Consider the following 16575-nt stretch of genomic DNA (forward strand, 5'->3'; position numbering starts at 1 on the left):
AAAAGTAACGTTAACACTGAACAGATGCAAACTGAATTCTGAAGACTCTTAATATGAAATGACGGTGTCGCAGACATTTTGTCGTCACGTTGTTTTGTGTGTCGCATGGGATTTATGAGTAGAATCGATGAATCCATAGCTTCTGTAAAGAAATACCAATGGAAGAGACTACGAACACAGATGTCCTCTTTATTGAGCTCAGACAGAAGCTGCAAAGCGGCCTTTTGTTCATTCGGTAAAGTTTTTCTCTTCTACTTTGGCTCTCTCATAGTCACTGACTGTCAATGCAGTGTTTCATCAGTGTATGTGAGTGAATTATGTCATGTACAGTTACACTTAGCACCCAGGGATTACACAGGATTTCTTTTAACGTACTAGGGTAACGTTACAGCTTATTTTAAGTTTATTTACTGGAATAATAGGTTATACAATTTCAGGAGGCAGACTTTGGGAACACTAAGTTAGAGAGTACTAAAATATAGTCGTTTAAATGTTTATAGCTAGGTTTTAAAATTATTTATATAGTATACTGAATTATATATATTATACAATTGCATACTGTTTTATTTTTTACACTAGCTCTATAAGATAAAAACGGTTAGAAATGCCACAATGAAACACTAGATGGCAGTATTGGCCAGATAGTTGGACAGCTTATTTAACGCCATGATATTTTCTTTATGAAAAATAACTTTATGACTAACGTTACTGTCTACTTTAGACCTCTTAAAATCGAAGAAATTGATTTCTAACACATTTCATCCTAAGTCTCTTCATGCACTGTACAATATGCAGGGTTCCACATAATTCCATAGAGGTAAAGCTGGTTTAAATTGAGATATTCAGACATTCTCCTTAATAATATAATTTCAGAAAAGTATTCTTTGCAAATTATAAATAGGCAAATCATATTAGCACTTTAGTAGCAAATGATTATGAACGTACAACATTGTTCACATTGAATTAGATAGTGGTAATATTGTTTAGAAGTCAAACTTGCATGCTAAATCCGATCGAATATTCAAAGTAACATGGTAAACAATATAGAGACTGCTAAATGAACAAATGTGCGAATATAAACTTTGGGAACCACTGAGTTAGACAATCTAATTATAACTTGAGGAGACAAATGCCTCAGCGTTTAATTTATTTTCTTTACAAAAATATATTTTTTTTCTAAGTGACTGACTACAACTTCATTTTTAGTTTTTAAGCCTCACGAAATTTGAAAAAATGGTTATTTAAAAGATTTTTTTAGTTTCTTACACATTTCATGCAACGTCTTGACTGTAAAAATGGATTTACTCAGCTGTCTAATGTAAAGTATTGTTTTTTTAGAGTGCTCTGATGTGATTTGTGTGTTGTAGCTGTGAAATAACTCATCATTTAGATTGGAGATATGGAACTGTAATTTGCTTAAAATATTTATAGTCATTTTTTAATTTGTTTTATTTAATATTAACCTCACCCAATGAGGCTGGTGGGCACAATGTTTATTCTATGTTTAGTCTATTCTTAGTTTAGGTTTGGAGACCACCAATCACAGATCATCCTCCATGATAAAATATGGTAATTCTAATAGATTAATAAAAGTTATTTGACTTTTTGAAATCACCAAGCGACCCCCTGTTATTGTCTCGTGACCCCCACTTTGGGAAGCACTGAGTTAGACAATCTAATAATAACTTGATGAGACAAATGCCTCAGCGTTTACTTTATTTCAGCAACAGACAGCTTATTTAATGCTGTTATATTTACTTTTATAAAAATGTAGTTTTTCCAAGTAACTGGCTACAACTCCACTTTTAGTTTTTAAGCCTCTTAAAATTCAGAGAAATGGTTATCTAACAGGTTTTTGTAGTTTCTCACACATTTCATCCAAAGTTTTGACCGTAAAAAACGGATATACTCAGCTGTCTAATGTAAAGTTTTGTTTTTTTAGAGTGCTCTGATGTGATTTGTGTGTTGTAGCTGTGAAATAACTCATCATTTAGATTCGGCGTAGAGATATGGAACTGTAATTTGCTTAAAAACCTGCCGGAACTACTTCAGCTGTGCTTTTATCTGAAAATAACTGCCTGCTCATCAGCCAATCAGAATCAAGAATTCGGCAGCCCCATAATATTATGGTATATTTAGTTAATTCATTAATTTTCTTGTCGGCTTAGTCCCTTTATTAATCCGGGGTCGCCACAGCGGAATGAACCGCCAACTTATCCAGCAAGTTTTTACGCAGCGGATGCCCTTCCTGCCGCAACCCATCTCTGGGAAAGTATATTAAGTTGAATAATCCAATGTTATGTTAAATAAACTCACTTAATTGTTTCTTGAGAGAGTCTACCCTAACTTTTAACTCATTAAGATTTTACTTAATCTAGACTACACTCAAAAACATTGCTGCTTGTTCAAGTTCAATCATTCGTTCATTTATTTTCCTTCGGCTTAGTCACTATTCATCAGGCGTTACCACAGTGGAATGAACCGCCAACTTATCCAGTATATGTTTTACACAGAGGATGCCCTTCCAGCTGCAACCCCAGTACTGGGAAACATTCATACACGCATACAGTATGGCCAATTTAGTTTATTCAATTCACTTATAGCGCATGTGTTTGGACTGTGGGGAAAACTGGAGTACCTGAAGGAAACCCACACCAACACGTGGCGCAGTGGGTAGCACTATCGCCTCACAGCAAGAAGGTCATTGGTTCGAGCCTCGGCTGGGTCAGTTGGCGTTTCTGTGTGGAGTTTGCATGTTCTGTTTGTTTGGGTTTCCTCCGGGTGCTCTGGTTTCCCTCACAAAACATGTGCTGATGGTGAAGAGTACGTGTGTATGTGTGTTTCCCTGTGATGGGTTGCAACTGGAAGGGCATCCACTGCGTAAAACATATGCTGGATAAGTCGGCGGTTCATTCCGCTGTGATGACCCCTGATTACTAAAGAAACTAAGCCAAAAGAAAAATAAACGAATGAATGAATGAATTCCTTCATGTTGTCCCAACACATCGATTGTGTGGAAGCCAGCATTATTTACAGTGTAGTTGTACGTATGATTAGGGCTTCACTTCACGTTTGACCTCCTCAGCAGTGACGTCATCGGTGATGGTGCAGATGTGAAGATCGAATCCAAACCAGACTCCATCCTGAACATCCAGACTCCTGACAGCAGCTTTCAGGTGACCCTCACACCTGGAGTCAGTCTGGTGGAGGCGCAGAAGCAGAAAAGCCCAGCAAACTCTGAACAAGGCTCCCATTACAGACTGCGTCTAAAAGTGGAGCAGCCAACAGGTACACGCTAAGATCTTTCACATCAATACAGGTCCCATGAAATAAAAAGATATGTTTTTAGATGTTAGCATCAGTATTGTTAGTGTTTAGCATATCTATAAGCTAGTGCGCACTAAAACAGTGACAACATTTGCATTTAGAAGATATAAAACTGATAAAAGCATGTAAAGCTGTGTTTCTCAACCATGTTCCTAGAGGACCACCAACACTGCATGTTTTGGATGTCTCCTTTGTCACACCCATTACAGGTCTTTCAGTCTCTGCTGTTGAGCTGATGATCTGAATCAGGTGTGTTTGGTTAAGGAGACATGGAAAATGTGCAGAGCTGGTGGTCCTCCAGGAACATGGTTAGGAAACACTGATGTAAAGCTTGCAGTTTGTCGCTACCGCCTTGAATGGATCAACAATTTATTCTCGTCACTTCAAAATTCAGTTTCTAATCAAATCTTCTGACCAATCAAATGCTCTCTTACATGCCCCGCCCCCTCAAGGCATCTCATTTGCGTTTCATTTGATGCGCTTGAGCTCAACCACTCTCACTGAGCTGTATTCAAACAAGACTCTATTGGCTGTTTTTTACAAAGGGGAGGAGCTAGACTATGCTCCACCCTGTCTTCATGTTTCAGTTAAGATTACGCCAAACATAAAATAACAATGCAGATTTCAGAGCGCTTCACAGGACGCTTCACAGTCCACTTTTACTCACTAACCCAGGAAAAGTGACTCTGATTGTCTGATTGCTTTTCATTGGATTTGAGTAATGAGTTCATGAGCTACACACACACACACACACACACACACACACACACAACAGATTAACAGAGATTAATGAAGAACAAAGAAAACTCTGGTAACATGACCTGCTGCTCTAAGCCTAAACTGAACTATATGTCAGAACAGCTGAGAGTCAGCTGATTATAAAAATTAATTTAAAACTTAGAAAACCTCATTTAATCCTTAATAAATGCTGTTCATTTGACCCTTTTAAAGAGATTTCTGAAAGCAGCAAGTCTTAAATGTTATCAATATTGTATAAACATAATTCATAAATCATTTTCTTTCTTCAGAATCTCCTTGCAGTGTGATTGGCCAGCTGAGAGTCGATGAGAGCTACTCCGTAATGTGCCAATCCTGTGGCTCCAGAGTGCTCCAACACAGGTCAGCAGTGTTTCTACTGGTTCTACTGATTTCTTTTACATTATTTCAGAGTATTTCGTTCAACAAAAAATGAAGATTCGGTCATCATTTGCTCATGGGGGATGGTATATAAGGGATTTTTGGTTGTCGCTTAAGTTGAAGTCAAAATTATTTGTCAAAATCTGAGGTACAGTAAATCATCCATTGTTATTCTTATAGTGTCTATTAAAGTTATGTAAAATGATATCAATATTATTATATAGTAAAATATTATGTTTTATTTTAACATTACTTGAATATTATAGTATTATTAAATATAAGCATAACTGCAGTCTGCTTTTACATTCATTAGAGATTATGGAAATTAAGCTTTTTATTCGGGGAATTTGATGTTTGGCTTAAGGTTGTCATGAAATCTAAATTTATTTTTCATATTTTTATGTTTAAATGTATCTGTATGTATATGGATCTTTGTTAAATATTACTTAAATATTTTGTAAAAAACTAATTTAAACATAATCTTTAATCAAATAATTAATCAAATAAATTTTTAAATCTAGGTTGAAAACTTACCTCTTTGATTTGGCATTTTAATCAGTGAAAATTAGTTGTTTTAGCTATAATTTTTTATATATATCTATATATTTGTTTTTTCTCAGTTTTGATTTGTACTGTGCAGCACATTAGTCAAACTCTGGTTGTGTTAAATAGTGCTATATAAATAAAATTTACATTGACTTTGGCCCATGGTCTATTAAGGCTTTATCAGCTATTTGGGGAGGTGCTATCCATCTTTCAGGGTGGGACTGTAAGTCCTTTAGGGTGGGGCTATCTTTTTGGGCGGGGCTATCAGTCTTTTAGGGCAGGGATATCAATTTTTTGGGAAGGTGCTATCCGTCCTTTAGGGCGGGAATATCCATCCTTCAGGCTAGGGTTATCAGTCCTTTTGGACTTTATCATCCATTGGGGTTGGCACTATCCATCTTTTAGGGCGTGATTATCAGTCCTTTAGGGTGGGGCTATCAGTCTTTTTGGCAGAGGCTATCAGTCATTTAGGGTGGGGATATTAACCATTTAGAGAAGCACTATTCATCTTTTAGGGCTGAACCATCAGTCCTTTAAGGTGAGGCTATCAATCCTTTTGGGAAGGGCTATCAGTCATTTAGAGAAATATCAGCCATGTGGGGAGGTGCTATCAATCCTTTACGGCGGGACTATCTGTCTTTTAGGGTGGGGCTATGAATCCTTATGGGAGGGGCTATCCATCATTTAGGGCAGGTGTTCCCAAACTTTTCAGCCCGCGACCCCCAAAATAACAATGCCAGTGAGTCGCGACCCCCAATATCCTCTGAGGTGGTTATAAATACAGAAACCTTGCATGCAATGACGCAGACACACCAATTAAATTTGTGTCAGTGCTTTAAATGTGCCAGAAAGTATAACCTGATGTTATAAAATCAAAATGCATCTGACGCTATTGCTGCCTTTAATATAATGTAATTACCCCAGGGGTCGCAATCCAATAGAACTGTAACTATAAGCTACTATAGTAACATAGTATATAGTAACTATAAACGACTATTTTTATTTTCAGTATAGTTATGGATAAAATATGTTAATTCTTATGGTTTAATAAAAATAAATAGATTTTTGGAAATCACCAGGCGACCCCCCTTCATTGCCCCGCGACCCCTCGGGGGGCCTGACCCCCACTTTGACAACCACTCATTTAGGGCACTAAATGATGGATAGCCCTATAAAATGACTATCAGCCATTTGAGGAGGCGTTATCCATCTTTTAGGGTGGGGCTATCAGTCCTTTAGGGCTTTATCAGCCATTTAGAAAGGGGCTATCCATTCTTTAGGGCGGATCTATCGGTCTTTTAGGGAGGGGCTATCAATACTTTAGGGTGGGGCCATCTGTTCTTTAGGTTCGGACTATCAATCCTTTTGGGATTGGCAATTAGTCATTTAGGGCGGGGATGTTAGCCATTTAGAGAATTGCTATCCCTCCTTTAGGGTGGAGCTATCAGTCATTTAGGGTTGGAATATCAGCTGTTTGGGGAGGCGCTATCCATCCTTTAGGGCGGAGCTATCAGTCTTTTAGGGCTGTATCAGCCATTTGAGAAGGGGCTATCAATCCTTTAGGGAGGGGCTATTAGTCCTTTAGGGAGGGGCTATTAGTTTTTTAGGGCGTGTCTATCAGAATTTGTCCATTCGTCAATCTTCCTTCATTTTGTTAGCAGCCCTTGTCTTTCCAATCGGGTCCCAAAGGACGAAATCATGCCCCGTCCTACATTTGTTTCTCATTTCAGGACATTTTAGGTGGATGTACGTCACGATAGCAGAAAAAAGGACAATCTTAACTACTGTTTATTGGCGACTTGGAGACTCTGAATCCAACACATACGGCCTATAACTCTGGAGTATGATCACATAGTGACTCTACAGTGGAAAACACATTAGAGAGCTTTAGTTAAGATCAGAGAAGTCAATGTAGGATCTTAAATTGAGTAAATGTTCATTTTTGGGTGAACTGTCTCTTTAAAGGTCTTTTGGACGGGTTCTTCCTTTGCCCAATGGAAACTGGAATGCATTAGTGGACGACTGGTGCTGCCATCCAGATCCCTTCGCCAACAGAAAACTGCTGCCGCGAGCTGGAGACTGCCTGCTGGGGGACACCTTCATTCTGCTGCTGCGGGACGACGGCTGCGATGAGAGTCTGACACGGGCCGCTGTAGAGGTAACAGTGTGAAGCGCACCTAATTGTGCATTTTCAGATGTCACTTTTTACATCGTGTGAGATGTAGCTGTGTGTGAATTAGTGCTGCACAATATCCGCAATGTGTGAATCTGCAATAGTCGCATCACTGAATCTGCAATGTGGAGTTGTGGTTATAATGAACCAGAAAACACAGTTCAGAAAGACGCAAAAACAAAACAATTATGAGAGAAAAAACTAAGCTGAAAACTAGCAGGCCCAGATTTGTCTTCCTGCTGATGTTTCTCATGCGGTCGTGATATTTTGGCGGTTCTCTTTCTAACACAGCCTCAGGCCTGACAGACGCTTTCCTTTCATCGCAATAAAAGCCAAGGCGGTGAGGAAATCCACTTGTAAAAACATTACAGCGGAGGAGAGCAGATCATGTCTTCGAGAGCGATTGATTCTCTGTCTCTGTCTCAATCTGTGTGTAGCCTGTGGCCATAAAGACACGCTTTCCAGCACTCTCTCAGTCCTAAATAACTTCAGCACACACTCATCTGGGTTCTTATCGATGACCCTCTTAATGCCTGATGACATTTTCAGCATAAAGTTGGGAGACACACTGAGAAACAACTTGCAGTTCATCATTAAATTTGTGCGATTTGTACTGAAAGCGCTTTTTAAATGGGGAAATGTTTAGTGAACAGGAGTGTTTAGCCTTCGGGAGTAAATATTACATCAGCTGTTGTATTTGATAGTCGCTTTATATGAAGTTTGTCATTTTTTTAGGCCCTGCTGGCAAAAATAGCAAGTCGTAGCGTTGTGGATTTACATTTTTTACATTTAGTCATGAGGCGACACGGTAGCTCAGTGGTTAGCACGGTTGCCTCACAGCAAGAAGGTTTCTGCTTAAGCAAGAGTTAAATATATACAATATTAAATACTTCATAGGTATTATCACACTCCAGTGCGACTTTTAATGGGATGCCTAGATGATAATAAATGCTGGATATGTAAACAGGAGATTGGTACATACTTTCATGCATTAGGACAATGTACAAAGATTCAACCCTTTTGGGAATCTGTGTTAACACAATTAGGTAGATGTCTGGGATTTAATATCCCTCTCTCACTCAGGATATGCCTTTTAGGTGACAAAACTGAGGTTCTACATATTACAAAAGATGAGTTTACCCTTATAACTATGGGCATTACTACAGCAGCATGTATAATACTGAGGTTTTGGAAAGATATTCAATGCCCTACACTTTAATTATGGATGGAATCCATGTCTGAGAATGTATCATATGAGAAAATGCTGGCCGAAATGAATAGCGATTACAAGGAAATAGATATATGGGAGATTTTCATTTCCTGACTTGAAATATGAATGTATCTATCCCAGGGCTCCGAACCGGTTCAAGGAACGGAAACAAAAAACGAAAAAAAGATCAACTTTAATCGTTCTGAACAGAAACGTTTACAGTTAAACAGTTAATAGCGTTATTTTAGCGTTCTCTTTATTATATGAATTTGGGAGACAAAAAGCATTCATTTAAAGCATGTGTACAAATGTGACGGTGACGCATACATCGTGAAATGCCTGTGAAGCAGACGTCATAAGCGAGAGTCGTTTCTGATGCGATGAGCTTGTCTTGAAGGTTACCGAGAGCCTGCTTTTTCATGTACAAAGTTATGTTTCGGTTTAAGTTATTGTTACTAAAACTTGTGTTTATACTAAATTAATTACTGATTGTCGATTGTTTTTAGATGGGTCTCCATAAAAAAAAAAAAAATTTTTAATAATATTTCTGTTATGACAATTTAATTTGTGCACTTTGTACTGAAATCGTTTTTGAAATGGGGAAATGTTTAGTGAACAGGAATGTTTAGCCTTCGGGAGTAAATATTACATCAGCTGTTGTATTTGATAGTCGCTTTATATGAAGTTTGTCATTTTTTTAGGCCCTGCTGGCAAAAATAGCAAGTCGCAGCGTTGAGGATTTACATTTTTTACATTTAGTCATGAGGCGACACGGTAGCTCAGTGGTTAGCACGGTTGCCTCACAGCAAGAAGGTTTCTGCTTAAGCAAGAGGTAAATATATACAGTATTAAATACTTCATAGGTATTATCACACTCCAGTGCGACTTTTAATGGGATGCCTAGATGATAATAAATGCTGGATATGTAAACAGGAGATTGGTACATACTTTCATGCATTAGGACAATGTACAAAGATTCAACCCTTTTGGGAATCTGTGTTAACACAATTAGGTAGATGTCTGGGATTTAATATCCCTCTCTCACCCAGGATATGCCTTTCAGGTGACAAAACTGAGGTTCTACATATTACAAAAGATGAGTTTACCCTTATAACTATGGGCATTACTACAGCAACATGTATAATACTGAGGTTTTGGAAAGATATTCAATGCCCTACACTTTAATTATGGATGGAATCCATGTCTGAGAATGTATCATATGAGAAAATGCTGGCCGAAATGAATAGCGATTACAAGGAAATAGATATATGGGAGATTTTCATTTCCTGACTTGAAATATGAATGTATCTATCCCAGGGCTCCAAACCGGTTCAAGGAACGGAAACAAAAAACGAAAAAAAGATCAACTTTAATCGTTCTGAACAGAAACGTTTACAGTTAAACATTAATATCGTTATTACATGAATTTGGGAGACAAAAAGCATTCATTTAAAGCATGTGTACAAATGTGACGGTGACGCATACATCGTGAAATGCCTGTGAAGCAGACGTCATAAGAGAGTCATTTCTGTTGCGGCGAGCTTGTCTTGAAGGTTACCGAGAGCCTGCTTTTTCATGTACAAAGTTATGTTTCGGTTTAAGTTATTGTTACTAAAACTTGTGTTTATACTAAATGAATTACTGATTGTCGATTGTTTTTAGATGGGTCTCCATAAAAAAAAAATCTTTTTGATAATATTTCTTTTATGACAATTTAATTTGTGCGATTTGTACTGAAAGCGCTTTTTAAATGATGAAATGTTTAGTGAACAGGAGTGTTTAGCCTTCGGGAGTAAATATTACATCAGCTGTTGTATTTGATAGTCGCTTTATATGAAGTTTGTCATTTTTTTAGGCCCTGCTGGCAAAAATAGCTAATCGCACCGTTGAGGATTTATGAACATTTAAATTTTTTACAGACAAAAAGCATTAATTTAAGGCATGTGTACAAATGCAACGGTGCCCACGAAGCAGACGTCATAAGCGAGAGTCGTTTCTGATGGGACGAGCTTGTCTTGAAGGTTACTGAGAGCCTGCTCTTTCATGTCCAAATCCTCTGATAAATCTATCTGTAATATTGAAGGGTGAGGGGCTGATCGTAAACATGATGGATAAAGTTTTGAATGATGATATATTATCAATCCACTCAAGCATTTTCCATTCGGAGAATTACAGTATTTAATAGCTTAGTCCTTATAAACAATCCATTAATAAAATACATTATTTACAAGGCTACTGAAGAATTAACCGAATATGCAATATGATCCGCATAATGATCACAGTCAAATGAGCTAAGTGCTCGTTTTTATATAAACTATAAATGTCTGATGCGTATTAGGGCTATGCCAGTCTATAAAAAGAAAATATAGCTTGAAACACTTTAATATTTTAGAGAAAGTAATAAAGTTTGCACAACCTATGTTTGGTCTTATTAACCTGTCCATAATTAAACGTCATGCAGCCTACTTTTTGATAACTCATCCTGTTATGCTTTGTATTATTATTTTTGGTATTTTTATACTTTTGTTACTGGTTGTCCAATTATTTATTTTCTAAATTGATGAACAAATTTATAAATTGTGAAGAACTTGTCTACATTTTATATATATTTATATGGTATTGTATGTTATATCAAGAAAAAAACTAATAAAAAATATTTAATATAAAAATAATAATTAAAAAAGAAGGTCGCTGCTTTGAGTCCCAGCAGGGTCAGTTGGCATTTCTGTGTGGAGTTTGCATGTTCTCCTCGTGTTGGCGTGGATTTCCTTCGGATGCTGTGGTTTCCCCAACAGTCCAAAGACATGCGGTATAGATGAATTGGGTGATATGAGAGTGTATGGGTGTTTCCCAGTGCTGGGTTTGCAGCTGGAAGGGCATCCGCTGTGTAAAACATAAGCCTGAAAAGTTGGCGGTTCATTCTGCTGTGGTGACCCCCATTAAGCCGCGAGGAGCGGCGCGTCTTCGCCGGCGTGAGCGTCAAAGAGAGTTGAAATCAAGTCAACTTTATGGTAATGAGCTGTGACGCGGTTCGGCGGCAAGCAATCAGAATGAAGACGTCCACCGCCTGAGAGGAGTCCAGAGAACACAGACCTGTGAACTTTAGTGCCGACCACAGTTGTTCCCAAGGGTTTGATGATTGAGGTCGCTGGGTTTTCAATTATTTACAATGTTTTCTTACAGTAACATGCATTAAATAAATTATTGGCGAGTTACTGATGTGCATTAATGTTATTTACTGTATATTTAACTTTAAAAAGCGGGAACCTCACGTGACCATACAAAACAGTACTGCTGCTTCAGGATATTTCAGACATATGGACACATTGGATAATTAAGTGGAGCAAAGCCACACCACATGCTACTCGATCTTCCATTGTTAAATGAATTTGATAAGAAGTGCGCAACATTTTCACGCTAGAAACATGTTTTATGCAGGAATCTAACTGATATGCTGCAACGGCCCCTTTAAATACGAGATCAATGTAGCGAGTTTTGACGTCGGAGCTGAAGGCAGACAGCGTTGGCGCCAGGGCGACCTTGGATGCTCTTCCCGCTTTCGGTGTGAACGCACAGTTATACAAAGTAACTTGTTTGTGATGGAGAGAGAGTGCTTCTAGAGGTGGTTTTGGTATTATTCACTGGGGTTTAGGTGTTTTTAGAAGAGAGATTTTAGTTGCCAGTTGAAGGATAGCAGTGAATCCACAGTCCGAGTGGAAATAGAAAGATCATTCCACCAGAGAGGAACAGTGAATGCAAAGGTTTTGGAAAGTGACTTATAGCTAGGCCCACACAGAATCTGCGCGTGCTTGAAAATTTTTAGCCCATCATTAATTCTGTTTATTTACTTGAGTAAATGTGTGTAAATCTATATTTATTTAGTTTTTTAATTGATTACAGTAATATTATTGACTCATATGAAAATGTTCATCTGATTTATGTACAGTGCAGTTTGTATTGTAATATTTTCTGTCTTTTAGTATATATATTATATAAAGACTGGCTTAGTTTACCAAATAAAGTGAATCTAATTAGATTTGCAATTTAAACATTAAATACAAGCTAAAAAAATATGATTTTTTTATTTCACTAATTAAGGTTTTAGTTATGATACTCCCAAAATAATTCCACAGAAATCCACAGATTTTTACCAAAATTCTCTGCAGAAATAGCAAAAAACGTCCGCAAATACCGTCTGGCCCTGCTTATAGCCACTCTGCGATGTAGGTTTGTCATGATTATGGAATTCGGTAACAATCTGTACTGAAATTTTTAAAAAGTTAATTTCCCGCTAACATTTGAGCCCGTTCTTAAACAGCGCTGATTGGCCATTGTGTTCACATGACTGTTCATCAGTTCAGGGACGGACTGGGACAAAAATTCAGCCCTGGCACTATAGCCACACCAGCCCACATTACCATACGTACTGTTTGTTTGACATTCTTGCCAGATTTTGATTATGTCCGCGTAATCTTTGATTGAGTCGGCCCCTCTCGAAACTATCACCGATTGGGCCAAATGCTTAACATTTACTATTATTATTACTATTATTACCATCATCAACGTCATCATAATATTCACGTTACACGAGATAAAAGCTGCCTGCATGTAAAAACAATACATATAAAAATAATAATAAAATAAAAAATAAAAATAAAAAACTGACTGGCCCACATTTAAAAAAATGGTCCGGCCCTTCTGGCATTTGCCAGAATTGCCAGATGGCCAGTCCGCCCCTGCATCAGTTCACTGAAATCACTGCTGTTTGCTGAGTGTAACCACAGATACAGGGACACTATTTAAACACTGTCTAAAAGACCCTGTTAATCATCAATATTAAATTTCATTCATAACTCTCCTACATTAATTACATGCTTTCTATTTAGGATTTTCCATAATGAAAACCTTTTTTGTCAACATTTCTGTGTTTTTCTGTTTATGTGTGGTGCTGTGTGTACATTAATGAGGAAAACCAATGATTTTAAATCATTTAAAATGTCTTTTAAAATCAGCATAAATTATTTTAGCAAATGGCTGCAATATAACAAAGAGTGAAAAATGTGTGTGTCGTCCGCAACAGAAGCGTGTGCTGGTGTCCTGCAGGAGGTGCTCCACTGCACTGGGAGAGGAGATCACTGCGGGTATGAAAACACACACACACACACACAGGCATACATACACACATACAGATGCACAGACATGTGCATACACTAACACACACATAGACACCACATGCATACACGCATACCCACGGGTCCTACGCACAGACAGACACTTAACACAAACACAAATACACTCACACACCTACACAAGACACAAGCTTACATGCAAATACACACATACATACACAGATATAGCACATGCACTCACACACACACACACATGCACAGACCCAAGCATACAGTACTGAGTGCACCCCATGTTGAAAATTAAAATTGTATCCATTTCTCAGTGATTATAGGCACTGTATATTGGTGCATTTAAACAAAACAGATTTATTAAACAGATATATTCATTAAAATAATGTTTTAGTCACCAAACAGATTGAGAAATGGAAAGATAATACAAATAAATGTGCTAATCACTGAGCCACCGTGATACCCCTGCGGTATATCAGTGATACCAAAATAACACTGGTTGTAAACACAACACATAATACATTACATTCAGTGTTTCCATCAGCACAGAGACATTCTTTGAAAAGGGAGTCTTGGGTATTTATAAAAGTTCTGTGCTTTTGAAGCAAAAATAGTCAGTTTTTCTGTTTGCAGAGGTCTATTTTTAGTGATTTAGAGATTTTTAGTCAAGTCGGGTTGTATTTTGTCACTGATTTAAAACAATAGTTCATGCAAAAATGAGCTTCTTCTTTACTGGACTCATGTTTTCGCAACTGCATGGGCTTTCATCTTCAGGAAGCTACACGAACAACAACCACTTCTCCTTTAGACAATATAATAAATCTTTGTGTAATGAATTGACACTATGCTTTGAATTTTTTTCCCTGAAATTCACTTTTGTGCATACTCAGATGTCACAATTTAATTTAATTTAATTTAATTTAATTTAATTTAATTTAATTTAATTTAATTTAATTTAATTTAATTTAATTTAATTTAATTAATTTTATTTTTATTTTATTTTTATTTATTTTATTTTATTTTATTTTATTTTTTATTTTTTTTAGTATTTACAAGTGCTGTATTTAAAAATATGTATTTAATTGCATCAGTTTTCCTCTTAATATCTTACTAGCATTTTCCTACTAGTTCTAGAGTATATGGCAATACAGGTTGCATCAGCATCCATATGAGTGCAGGTTGTAGGTAAAGTGAACACTAGGGGGCAGTATGACGACAACAACTTTTGTTGCTTTTCACACTAATGATATTAACAGAGATAAATCACCATTTAAAAAATTCTTTGCGCAACACCAAATAAACACCACAAAACATCTTAACACGGTCTATAACTAGTAACAAATATGTTTGCGTCTCCTATCCATTTCCATATGTTTTTTTTTTCTGGCATGAAAGGTTTACTTTATATAGTTTTTGTGCTTCAGAGCGCTCTGGTTTGAGTCCAGTGGAGCGTACTTCCACAAAAGCAATGTAAAATCAAGGTAAAACTATGCGGCGGCAGTGCACTTTTCTCTCACATCTGCTTTTGAAAATGCTATTGGTTGGGTTAAGCGAATGGTTTAGCTCAGTGGTTCGCTAGCTTATCTTTACGACAAGCTCTGCCTTCTCTTGGACGTGCACAAGAAGGGTGTGTGTCTGAAACGTACAACAAAACGTACCTAAGTATTGTATTTGAAATTCGCAAAAATGTAGACAGCGCACTCTAGTGGATTTGCTATCTAAAACGTTCAACAAAACGTACCTGCAACAACATACTTTATACAGAAATGTTGGCTGGGGTACATTTTTCTATTGAGCCTGGGCTAGCATAAGTTGTGCGTGTGTGTGTGTTTGTACACTTACCGGCCACTTTATTAGGTACACCTGTCCAACTGCTCGTTAATGCAAATTTCGAATCAGCCAATCACATGGCAGCAACTCAATGCATGTAGACATGGTCAAGATGATCTGCTGCAGTTCAAACCGAGCATCAGAATGGGGAAGAAAGGCGATTTAAGTGACGTTGAACGTGGCAAGGTTGTTGGTGCCAGATGGGCTGGTCTGAGTGTTTCAGAAACTGCTGATCAACTGGGATTTTCACGCACAACAACCTCTAGGGTTTACAGAGAATGGTCTGAAAACGAGAAAATGTCCAGTGAGCGGCAGTTCTGTGGGCACAAATGCCTTGTTGATCCCAGAGTTCAGAGGAGGATGGCCAGACTGGTTCCAGCTGATAGAAAGACAACAGTAACTCAATTAAGCACTCGATACAACTGAGGTCTGCAGAAGAGCATCTCTGATCACACAACACGTCCAACCATGAGGCGGATGGGCTACAGCAGCAGAAGACCACACCAGGTGCCGCTCCTGTCAGCAAAGAACAGGAAACTGGACAAAATTGGACAATGGAAGATTGGAGAAACGTTGCCTGGTCTAATGAGTCTTGATTTCTGCTGCGACATTCGGATGGTCGGGTCAGAATTTGGCGTCAACAACATGAAAGCATGGATCCATCCTGCCTTGTATCAACGGTTGAGGTTGCTGCTGGTGGTGTAATGGTGTTGGGGATATTTTCTTGACACACTTTGGGCTCATTAGTACTGACTGAGCATCGTGTCAACACCACAGCCTACCTGAGTATTGTTGCTGACCATGTCCATCCCTTTATGACCACAGTGTACCCATCTTCTGATGGCTACTTCCAGCAAGATAACGCACCATGTCATAAAGCGTGAATCATCTCAGACTGCTTTCTTGAACATGTCAATCAGTTCACTGTACTCAAGTGGCCTCCTCAGTCACCAGAACTTAATCCAATAGAGCACCTTTGGGATGTAGTGGAAGGGGAGATTCGCATCATGGATGTGCAGCCGACAAATCTGCAGCAACTGCATGATGCTATCATATCAATATGGAGCAAAATCTCTGAGGAATATTTGTAGTATCTTGTTGAATCTATGCCATGAAGGATTAAGGCAGTTCTGAAGGCCAAAGGAGGGTCCAACCCAGTACTAGTAAGATGTATCTAATAATGTGGCCGGTGAGTGTTTATACAGTTTATAGTT

The 16575-nt window shown here is 37.9% G+C and overlaps 1 protein-coding gene across 8 annotated transcripts in view; it reads left to right on the plus strand.

Annotated features, from left to right (window-relative positions):
- The first annotated feature begins 5 nt into the window (after nt 1–5).
- ube3d (ubiquitin protein ligase E3D) overlaps nt 6–16575 on the plus strand; it is a 48696-nt gene continuing 32126 nt past the window's right edge. For 4 of the 8 annotated variants that reach the window (XR_015510464.1, XM_087285747.1, XM_087285748.1 and 1 more), the window contains exons 1-5: nt 78–235; nt 3089–3288; nt 4356–4446; nt 6976–7168; nt 13474–13534. Coding sequence is in view for 6 of the 8 variants with exons in the window: in XM_087285747.1 (XP_087141873.1) it covers nt 159–235; nt 3089–3288; nt 4356–4446; nt 6976–7168; nt 13474–13534 (622 nt within the window). In the remaining 2 variants the exon portion in view is untranslated. 8 annotated transcript variants of the gene reach the window in all.

This window comes from Danio rerio, chromosome 16, assembly GCF_052040795.2.
Source record: "Danio rerio strain M-AB ecotype USA chromosome 16, GRCz13ab, whole genome shotgun sequence".
NCBI classification, from domain to species: domain Eukaryota; kingdom Metazoa; phylum Chordata; class Actinopteri; order Cypriniformes; family Danionidae; genus Danio; species Danio rerio.